The sequence below is a fragment of the Odocoileus virginianus genome, chromosome 10 (genome assembly GCF_023699985.2).
Source record: "Odocoileus virginianus isolate 20LAN1187 ecotype Illinois chromosome 10, Ovbor_1.2, whole genome shotgun sequence".
NCBI lineage: Eukaryota > Metazoa > Chordata > Mammalia > Artiodactyla > Cervidae > Odocoileus > Odocoileus virginianus.
In genome coordinates, this window is record NC_069683.1 from 40,774,140 (window position 1) to 40,785,367 (window position 11,228).

General features: G+C 49.9%; 1 protein-coding gene and 1 non-coding gene across 9 annotated transcripts in view; both read right to left on the bottom strand.

The window, feature by feature from the left end:
• The window catches only part of PLEKHA7 (pleckstrin homology domain containing A7), a 211,352-nt gene extending 200,381 nt beyond the window's left edge, over nt 1–10,971 (bottom strand). For 3 of the 8 annotated variants that reach the window (XM_070473434.1, XM_070473429.1, XM_070473432.1), the window contains exons 1-3: nt 10,739–10,970; nt 10,550–10,626; nt 10,400–10,457 (exon numbers count right to left, since the gene is read on the bottom strand). In XM_070473434.1, coding sequence (XP_070329535.1) covers nt 10,400–10,457; nt 10,550–10,626; nt 10,739–10,944 — 341 coding nt within the window. In that variant the 5' untranslated portion in view covers nt 10,945–10,970. Of the gene's footprint in view, nt 1–10,399; nt 10,458–10,549; nt 10,627–10,738 lie in introns of those variants that run through there. The other 5 variants (XM_070473433.1, XM_070473431.1, XM_070473430.1 and 2 more) reach the window with 4 other exon arrangements.
• Nucleotides 1,272–1,378, bottom strand: LOC139037305 (U6 spliceosomal RNA). Its single transcript, XR_011490126.1, has one exon. It is a non-coding gene; the product is annotated as a U6 spliceosomal RNA (small nuclear RNA).
• Nucleotides 10,972–11,228: the final 257 nt, after the last annotated feature.

Genomic DNA, 11,228 nt, shown 5'->3' on the forward strand with positions numbered 1-11,228 from the left:
CCACCTCCCACCTTCTCCCCACCCCCCGTCCCGCACTGCAGTGTCCCGGGAAGCACAGGAGGTAGCCAGCAGCCCCTGCAGGGCCTGCGTGCTAACTTCCAGCTGTCAGACCTCACGAGGCTGAGGGCTCTGCCTTGGCAGGAAAAGCCCCTGAAAAACCCTGAGAACCTCGGCTGTGACGTTGGAAACGCTCTTCTGGCAGAAGCTGAAAGAGACGGCCGGGCCCTAAGCAGGCTTAAGAGGCTCATCAGCCCCTAAGCTGCGATCAGCTGACATCTGCAGGGAGGTCAGGGGGCCTACTCCCCCAGAGGACCAGGGACCCAACCCACTGCCCTGCCTGGGAACCATCTACCCGGCCCATCACTCTTGTATCCTGCGGGGGACTTTCCGAGGGAGGCCCGGGGAGACTTCTGCCTCAGGGTCCTCAGGGAAGCGAAGGTACAGGGGACGAGTTTTGGGGAATAGGCTGAAAAGAGTGAATTCGGGACAGAAGAAAAGGTGATGGGAGCCAGGAGACACCTTGAACCTTGGTAGAAACAGCACAGACATTTGTAGCCAAAACGACCCTGGTTCAAGTCCCAGCTCCCCCACCAACGCTCTGGCTTCGAAAAGATCTTTTAACCCTTCTCCCACTGTGTGCCTCAGATGCTTGTCTGATCTGTAAAATGAGGACAATAAAATAATAAAAATACCTGCTTCTAAAAAGAATGTGCTTTTCAACAATCAAGTACCATGGAGATGATTACTGTTGACATCTGTGGCCCAGGCAGCACCAGTCAATGTCTGTCCTTCAGCAGTCAGAGCTGATAACCAGGCGGCCGTCCAGATTAAGGATTGGACATCTGTGCAGCCCTCTAAATGCCCAGGAGAGAGACAAACCAGGAGCCGTCTTCACACCTCATTACCCAGGGCTCTTCGTCCCCGGGTCCCCACAGCCTGGACGAGACACCCGTGGCCTTGGGACAGCATAGCTGTTGTTGGACAAGATTATGTAGTGTTTTTCTCAATTAACTTTTTATTCAGAAAAATTTCAAATCTACTGAAAAGTTTCAAGTCTAGTACAAAGAATGTCCATATACCCCTCACCCTGACTTACCCGCTGTTAACATTTTGCCCCATCTGCTCTCAATAATGTATTCTATGCCCCTGAACACACAGATGGATATTTTTGAGTTTTTTTGTCAAACATGTAAAAGCAAATACTTTAAGGACATCTTTTTTTCTTTACTTTTATTTTATTGTTAGCAAGTAATTTTTAAAAGAAATTTGCTTCACAAATGGAACACTTCATGAATTTGCATGTCATCCTTGTGCAGGGGCCATGCTAACCTTCTCTGTATCATTTCAATTTTGGTACATGTGCTGCTGAAGCAAGCACATCTTTTTAATAACCATGATGGTTATGCAGTTTTTATTAGTCTAAACTGATTCCTGAGCTGAGTCCTATCGTTGGTTTCCAAGCCAGGCAATCTCAGTTCAAGGGTAACAGACTCTGGCAGCAGCGGCTAAATATGATCAGGACTCAGAAATCACATATGTCTCTACCTCACCTGATAGCTGAGTGGATATCCGGAAGAGAAGCTCACATCTATTGGAACTTACTGTGAGTCAAGCAGTTGCTAAACCCCTTTTATCAATTAATTCACATAATTCTCACATTTATCCCCATTTTACTAGCAAGGAAGTGAGGCTTACAGGGAGTAGTAACCTGCCAGGGTTAGGGAGCTGTACATGAAGGACCCGGAATCCGACGACTCAGATTCCAGAGCCCACGCACTAAGTCACTGCCTCCTTACACAGGTTGCCACCACCTAACAAATCCTACGCATTTTTCTGCATGATAAAGTTGCCCACCTGTGCTCTGCTTCAAGAAAAGTTTGATGTTTGGTAGAAACCAATGCAATACTGTAAAACAAATATCCTTCAGTTAAAAATAAATAAATAAATGAAAAGAAAAACCGACTCTGATGCCAGGCCAGCATCCCAATGACTGTGAGGAGACTGGATTCAAGAGAGGAAGATGTCCTGGCCCAACTCAGTCCAGCCAAAAGAGGACCTGAAGTCCCAAAAGCTGCTGATGTCTTTATGGAGGCCGACAGGAACAAGTTCATGTTTAGGAAACCGCAAAGCCACACACCAAACATGATGTATCCTGAAAAAGAGCTGATCTTAACGGAAGACATGGGAGGGGACTGTTTTAATAACTTAAATTGAGGATAAAGTCTATTTGAGTTTCTGGACAGAGTCATTTTGAGGATGTTATCCACCACCAGGTCTCCCAGGTGAGTTGGCCTTCACCCTTCTGTCATTGGGCTTCCCCGGTGGCACTAGTGGTAAAGAACCTGCCTGCCAATGCAGGAGACATAAGAGATATTTGATCCCTGGGTCAGGAAGATCCCTTGGAGGAGGGCATGGCAACCCACTCCAGTATTCTTGCCTGGATAATCCCATGGACAGAGGAGCCTGGTGGGCTGGTCCATAGGGTCACAGAGTCGAACACAACTGAAGCAACTTAGCAGGCATGCCTCTGACATTAGAGCTGTGATTGAAGGTCTGAGAAGCCCGGGGCTGAGACAACATGACCACCAGCTTCCATGAACCCTGAAAAGGCTGAGTTAATAGCACTTGACTTTAGGAACTCACTTTATATCCCCTGAGCCCACATCTCTGCACTTAAAAATGCCATAATTGTGAGCCTCCCACCTGATAATATTCATGAAGCACTCCATAAGCAATAAATCATTAACCCAAAACACTTCTCAGTGTTTTGGAAGTAAATGTTTTGACACTCATCTAAAAACAACAGACAACAAAACCATATTTTCCCATGTTTTTCCCTCTGCCAATATTTACTTAAGACACCTTGCCAGTTCGCAGAGATGCTGTTGTTTTACATGGAGCAAAAGACTCAAACCCATGCTCTTTTCTGAAGACACAGAAAACCAGAGTAAGCACCTCACTAAATCACCAAACAGTTCACATCATGAACTGCTTTCTTAAATAAGCTCCTTTTCCCAAAGTCCTCCATTTAGGAAGCCCAAAATTTACTCCCATAAATATCAAGAAAATGAGATCTACACCCACCCTCTTCACACACACACTGCACCACAAATCACCCACCCATCCTTTCTCTGAAAATAAGAGCCTTAAGAAGCCACTTGCCACCATTTGTCTTAAAGAGGTTTTCCCAGATCTTTTCTGGGTTGGTTTTGAGACCATGGCACAAATCACGGCTCTTAATCCTTCCTCCAGCTCTCTACACAACAACGCTCTTGTTCCTTTCACACAGAACCTAACATTTCAATCTATGAGCCAGTTTTCACCCTTGATAAAGCAACCAGGAAATGAAACATAAAGTATGGGATTATGCCAAGGCTTGCAAGCTGGGAGAACCTTTTCTTAACCTTCAACAACAAGAGGTTTCAGAATTTCCCTCCTAAATAGATGTAAGCTGCTAATTTCCCAGTCATTCTTTGTGGAACCATTGTTTTCTGGTTTGAAATAAAGTTTCTGGGACTGCTGTCCCCAGCAATACCTCAGCGAGAAAGATGACAAATACCTGAACGAACAGGCTGGCATGCTACAAGACAAATTTCACCACCATGAAGTTCAACGTTTGTCTGGGGAGGAATACGTGGCAGACGGGACAGATTTCTTCCTAGGGGTGCCCTGGAAGACTCTCCCTTGGCTGACGGCTTAATTAAACTTCAAGAGGGCAGTTTCCTGGGCCATCCTGTATTCACAGCCTTCTATACCTAGTGCCTATAGCCGACTGGGGTCCCCACCTGGACATTCTGTCACCCCTGGTTCAACCTTCACTCCTCAATTCCCCTTCTCTCCTTTTAATTTCAGACTGTGTTTGTAGAATAAAAACACACACTCTAGATATTCAGCATTATTCTAGAGGAGTAATCCTTCTGAAGGAGGCCTGAAGCCTTGGTTCATATCTGGTCTCCAGTCCCTGCCTCCAAAAGCTGGGTGCTTGTAATTGCCCACTCCCAGCAACCTTGGAGCACCCAGCTCGGCCCAGGGGCTCCTCACTCGGCCCAGGGGCTCCCAAGCTGGGGCTCCTCACTGCTGTCCAGGGGCTCTGAGCCCAGCACTCTCGCCCTGTGGTGTCTAGGAGTGGTGCATGAGGGTGGTGACTCAGCCTGTGAGGTCAAAGACCTAATGTTTGCACTGAAAACGTTATATTCCACAATACAGCCAGGAACCACAAGATTTATGCCAAGAATTTAAATTTTTTATTTTTCTAAACTTAGAATGACATTAAATATCGATAGCAAATAAAAAATGCCATGACAAGTGGAGGGAAAGCCTGCAGAAGCAAAGAAAGGAGCTTTGTACTTTAATACCTTTAATGGCACTTTTTTTGGGGGTGGTTTTTAAAACACTTTGATTTTGCACAGGGTCCTGCAAATCAGGTTTCCAGTCCTGCCCTGGGATCTGCTGCAGTCCAAAGGGCTGGGAAGAGAAAGCAGCCTTCATCCAATGGGCACCCACAAGGAGAATGGCACCTACAGAGGACAGCCCTGGAAAGCTCCAAAGCTAAAACTGAGGGCCTTCGAGCTAGAAGAGACCTTGTGCAATCAGCTGCTTCCTGCCAGGATCCTGAAGCCAAGTTACAGCAGACACTGCAGCCTGGTAACCAGGGAGGATGGGAGGCCTGGTCCAAAGACCAACAGACGTCCAGCTCCCCAGACACACGGCATGAGGTTATGAGGTGAAGAAGCCAAAGGAGGCCCGGTTCCCACACAGTGCTGTTCTTGACAGCAAGCAACAACCTTCAAGAAGCCTGAGGTCCAGGCATCAGCCTTGACAGGCGTGGTTTCCGACGGCTTTGTTCCTTCAACTTGCCCAGTTTCCCCTATACTTCTGATCTACTTCAATACCCATGCCTACTCAGTGCCCAGGGCTGCGCTGGGCACGAAACTCTCTGAGGAGCCAGGACCCCTCCTCTGTGCCATTCATCCTCCTTGTTGACTTAAGATCTATTCAAAGGCTGCTGTAGGGAGAACCCAACTCACAGGATTCCATGAAACCCTGAAGACCAGCCCACTGTAATACTCTAGCTCCCAAAGCCTCTTCTAGAACTTTTCCCTCATGGGTTTCATGTTTGAAAAGGATGTGTCTATCAAACTGTTTTCACTAAGTAATAGTTAATGGGGAATTCCCTGGTGGACCAGTGATTAGGACTCCACACTTCCACTGCAGGGCACATGGGTTCCATCTCTGGTTGGGGAACTAAGATTCCCAATAGCCATATAGTGCAGGGGGAAAAAATTAATGTCTCCCATTTCTTACTCATCAGAGACATGCACCAGCACCACCAGTCAGCACAGGATACCAAGGGCTGCCCATCCAAGGCACCTCCACCCCCAGCAAAACAGAGAAGGGGTGTGACCACGTGAGCCCTGCCTGGGCAGCCTGACTTGGCGTGATGACACATGCCACAAGGCTGCTTCAAGTATCAACACGAGCTCCCACTGGTGATCTGGGGTAGAAGCCACCACCACCACCATGGTGACCATGAAGACCTACAGTCTAGTCCCACCTCTAACACTTCAGCCAAATAACTGAACTTTGACGAACTTGAATTTCATCATCTGTAAAACAGGATAATCCATGATTTGCTGCTTCTAGGGCCTGTTAGAAGGATCAATAAGAAAAGGTACTGGATGGGGCTTCCCTGGTGGCTCAGTGGTAAAGAATCTGCCTGCCAATGCAAGAGACTCGGGTTCAATCCCTGGTCCAGGAAGATCCCACATGCCATGGAGCAACTGAAACCATGTGCCACAACTATCGACTCTGTGCTCTAGAGTCTGCAAGCCACAGCTACTGAAGCCCGCATACCCTACAGCCCGTGCTCTGCAACAAGAAAAGCCACCACAATGAAAAGCCCACACATTGCAACAAAGAATAGCCCCTGGTCCCTGCAACTAAAGAAAAGATGACTCCATGGCACCAATGAAGACACCACACAGCCAAAAATAAATAAATAACATTTCAAAAAAGAAAAGGTACTGAAGAACATCAGTTGTCCTTTTCCACCTGAATACCCAGGATTATACAAGATTCCTCGTTGGTAAAATGGAACTAGTAACAGTTCCTACTTCACCAAGTTGTTGTGAGAATTAAATCAGATAATAGTTACAAAAACAGTTTCTGGCATTTTTCAAGGACTCAAAAAGATGGAGCTATTACATAATTGCTGGAGAAGGAAATGGCAGCCCACTCCAGTGTTCTTGCCTGGAGAAACCCAAGGACGGAGCAGCCTGGTGGGCTGCCGTCTATGGGGTCGCACAGAGTCGGACACGACTGAAGCGACTTAGCAGCAGCAGCATTACATAATTGCTACCACTACCATTGCTAATGCTGTTAATGACACTACTATCCCAATTACTATCATAACTTGGTCTCTGCCTAAGAGAAAGTAAGTGTTAGATTACAGGAAGTCTTCCCAGGGAATACCAGCATCATGGAGTCTAGAACCAGGAGAACCAGGAGTAGAGTCCTTGTTTCTGTCCCAAGTTAACCCCCAAACGAACCAAAAGTGCAGAAATCAAACTAAAATCCACCTGCCTTAGCTCAAGGTTTCCTGCTTCAAGAAATTTTTCTCTGGAAAGTATTCAAACATCTGCCAAATCTACTGATGCATCCTAAAAAATTCACATGATACTCCAGTACAAGGATCCAGTAGGGAAAATACAAGCAGCTGCACAAGTGCTTCGTCCCTCTAACTGAGCCCTATTGGAAGAGGATCCACAAAAAATACAACACTCAGAAATGCTCATAGCAAATCTAAGAAAACAGACTGAAAGAATATTTTTATGTGGGGAAAAGGAGAACAGTTACTTGCCAACCCTTAAGTCTCTCAAGAAATTGTCAGGGGAGGTAGGAAATATAACCGGCTGCCATAGGGTCTTAGCTTCCCCACATAGATCACCTCTGAGCGCAGGGACACTTTCACATATTGCTTTCCCCTGGGCCTGGGAGGACTCAGTCAAGGCCCTAGGAGTTAGAGAGCCAGGTAGGGAGCCAGGGCTTGTTGTAAGAAGATCACCAGGGACTTGATACCAGTTACTGAAGAAGAGTCAGCAAAAGACAGGAAGGTTGGGACACTCTTCAAGTCCCCCAGCCCAAGACTTTGCCTAGTACCTCATGGAAAAGGCAGAACCTATCAGACAGGAATACCTACCTCTCCTCTCACCGACCCTATCAACCTCCTTATATCAGCTCTGGCACTCAGCCTCTTCCTTTCTGCAAATGGATGAAAGGCTTGGTTCCCGTCTGAGACCAATGAGACTGAAGTCCTGGATGGCCTTCCACCCGCTATCTCGGAAACACTGCTCCAGTAACTGTCCCATCTCTTTCTTGCATCATCTGCTTCTCCATCTCTACTGGATCCTTCCCATCCAAACAAAACATGCTCTATAATCTCCCTCTACAACAACGAATCCCCCAAATGTACATCCTCTCCAGTTCTGTTCCTCAACTCCACTTTGCAACAAAACCACCTGAAAGATTCACCTATACTTACTATTTCCTCACCCCGGTATTCTTTTCTACTTATTTCACTCAGGATTTGTCCATTAGGCTTGTGGGACTCCTCATTCTACTGGGCTTTCTCCTACCTTTTCAGTCCTTCTCTTTTGCCGATTTCTAAATGCTACTCTTTCACAAGGCTTAGGTGATCTTTCCTCTAAACTCTTTTTCTAAGTGATTCCATCTAATCTAGGCCTTGAATAACCTTATGATGCCCAAATGTGTATCTCCAGTCCTCTCTCTCTCCCGGACCCAGATTCACACATCTGACTAACTGATATAGTCACAACAAAATGTAACATGGCAAAACAAGATCTCATGCTCTCCCCCACCCCTCAAACCTGCTCCCAGCCTTCCTATGTCAGTGACATGAGCACCATCCACTCAGGTGCTCAAGCCCTTGGGAGTCATCCCTGACCCTTTTCTTTCTCTCACAGACTGCAACCCAGTCACCAAGACTACTTCTCTCCACCTCCAGTGCTACCTACCACCCTCAGTCAGGCCTTCATCAACTCCTGCCTGGACTATAGCAATAGCCTCCCACCACTGTCCCTGCACTTGTCCACCTACAGCCCACACTAGAGCAGGCAGAGCGATCATTCTGAAAATGTAAATCAGGTAACTCCCTGGCCAACCAGTGGTTGCCTGAACCCAGGTTCAATCCCTGGTTGGGGAATTAAGATCCTTCAACCTCTTCTCCTGCCACTTTCTCCCTTATTGCACCACATTCCAGCCACACTGGCCTTTCTGCTCCTTAAACTTGAAGCTCTTTTGTGCCTTAAAGCCCTTTCACCAGCAGTTTCTCTCTTCTAGAAATGCTTTACCAGTTCATCAACACAAAGATGGATCTTTCTTGTCATTTAAATTATACCTTAGTTGTCACCTATTCAGAACTCCAACACTAACCTCCAACCCAACCAAACCGCCCAGTTACTTACTACATCATCTTACTTTAATTTTTTGCATGCTAGTTACCATTATCTGACATTACTCTTGTTTGTCTTTTTACTTGTTTTTCTGCTTCCTCCCCTCCCCTACTCAATTGCAAACTCCCTGAGTACCCGACTGGTCTGCCTCATTCACTTCCTTAGTCGCAATGCCTAGAGCAATCTGTGGTACACAGGAGAAATCTCACAACATCAATAAATGCAGTTATGAGCCAGAGAAGCCCACTGACCAAGAAGTCTGAGGCCCCAGTGAGAAATAAAATATTTCCTGCCATATCAGGAAACGAGGACGTCACAGTCATCAGTGATTACAGCCCTAAGGAAACTCGGGAAGGAGATACCTACCATCTAGCAGTCCTCAGACTACAACCACTCCCGACCAGAAGCCTTTGAGGAAAGGAAGCTCAGGATGTGAAAACCAGGATCCTAGCTGAGGTGCATATGAAAAAAGTGATTTCATTGAGCCCAGACACTCTTATCTTCCCATACACAGAAGACACTAAATTCCTTAACTTGGGATATATGGTTTTCTTTAATTAACAATAATCTTTTGATGTTCAGACAACCTGTCCTTTGTTGCAAAACTGGCTCCTCCCCTGACCTCCTAAGCAGTTCTCTCTTGAGTTACTTGACATGCTGCCTCCCAGGCTTAAGCCCTAAAAATTTCCACCAAATAAACCATAACTCTCAACTTTTAGGTTGTGACTATTTTTCAATTTGACACCAACCAGCTCCCCAACTTCTCTCTCAGACACAAATGTTAGGTAGAACAGCAGAACAGCTATTGGTCGTTAGGATAAATCTCATACAACAGAACTTCAACCACCTGCCAGAGCCCCAAAACGGGGAGGGAGGCTCCGGGATATTGTAGACCATTCGAGTTTCAAATATGTTGCTCACTACTGACTAGCAATGTTTCAGTTGGTGAAGAAAGGAATTCTGACTCACAGTCCCTTAACATACACCCGCGTCCATCCTTTGGCTAGTTTATTCATTCCGTGAGCAAACATTTACCGAGTACCTACTCTGTGCCAGGCACTGGGGCAAAGGATCAAACGCAGTTTCTGATCTCGTGCAGCTCTCCGGCGAGCAGGCAAGAGGCTGCAAAGAAACGCTGCAACCCAGGTCCACACCCAGAGTGAGAAAGTAAAGACTATACTAGGGTTAGCTTCGGAAGGGCGCCTGAACTCCCTGGGCCTCGACTTCACTCCTGCACACCGAGGTCTAGGGGACCTGCCGGCTGGGGCTCCCGAGCTATTTTGGAAAAGCTGACTGACTACCAAAGGCAGGAGTAAAAGTGCTGGTTGGGCACTGGCTGAAGATATACATTGTCTTCGAGGAACATAATTGGCCGACCGTTCCCCTCCCCACCCTCTCTCCCCCGCAGGCCCCTGCTTTGGAGCTGTGCGGAGTGCGGTTCCGACTCTCCACCAACCACCCGAGAGATCGCGTCCTCGAAGAGAAAAGTCCCCCAGACGAGACACCGTCCGTCTCTCTCCCTCCCTCCCAAGCCGCAGCTGCTGGACCCGGATCAGAACTCCTACTTCTGCTCTCCCCAACCCCGGCGCGCGCCAGGTTCCTTGCAGCCGGAGACCCCAGTGGGGGGGTGTGTCCGTCCCATCGCAACAGCACCCGAATCCCGCCCAGTCGCGGTGTCCAGGGTGCGGTTTGAAGCCCCCGGCGCCCGCATCGGGCCCTACTCCGGAATCCCCCTGTGTAGATACGGCCTCCATCCCGCCTCTCCCTGGAGCCCGCCACACAAATCAGGCACAAAAAAACCTCACAGGAGTAGGGCTCAGTGCGCGCCAACCCGCCGGGACCCGCGCGGGGGGAGGGAGCGGGGGCGCGTCGGAAACCCGATCCGACCCTCGAGGCACAGGTGCGGGCGCGGCGCCCCCAACACTCACTCGATGAAGTAGCTGGCGCCCTCCTCCGTGAAGCCCTCCTCCCAGCCACGGGGCAGGTCTGCGGGAACGCGAGAAAAGTCCGATCAAACTTGGGCCACCCAAGCGCACGCGCCCCCTCCGAGCGCCCCACTCCTCCCGCCCGGCGCCCACCTGAGCGGATCATGTGGCCGGAGTTGACGGGCTCCCCGGTGCGCGGGTGCAGCCAGGTCGTGTAGCGGAGCTGATCACTGCGGGGAGAGAGAGGTGCACCTGTTAGCGCCGCCGCCGCTCCGGGGGCGCCCGCCAGGCCCGCACCCCGCCCCGCGCCCCCTCCCGCGTCCTGGCTTTCCCGCGCCGCACTTGATGAAGAAGACGCGGCCGTCCCGGCACACGCCGTAGGACCAGTGCTCAGGTAAAGTGTCCCGCCCGACCGTCGCCGCCGCCATGTTCGCCGCGCGCGGAGCCGCCGCGGGGAGAGGAGGAGGGGGCGGGGGCGGGGGCGGCGCGGGCGGCGGGCCGGCGGGCTCGGCCTGCGCGGGCCCGGGCTGCGCCCCCGGGCGATCCATTCAGGCGCTGGTTCTTCGCGGCGCGGGCGCGCGGCCAGTGCCCGGGCTCGCCGGGTCCCGGCACCGCGGCGGGACTTCGCCGCCGCACCCGCCCTCCGCGGCGCGGTAGCCGCGGCCTTTGTCCCCGCGCCTTCCCCGCCCCCAGCCCGCCGCGTGCCCCTTGGCCCCTGGGGCCGCAGCGGGGCGGGGGCCGCCTTCGGGGCGAGGCGGGCCAACTCCTGAGACAGGCAGACTCCCCGAATGCCCCAGTGAAGCCCACCGGAGCCCCGCCACACAACTCTCCA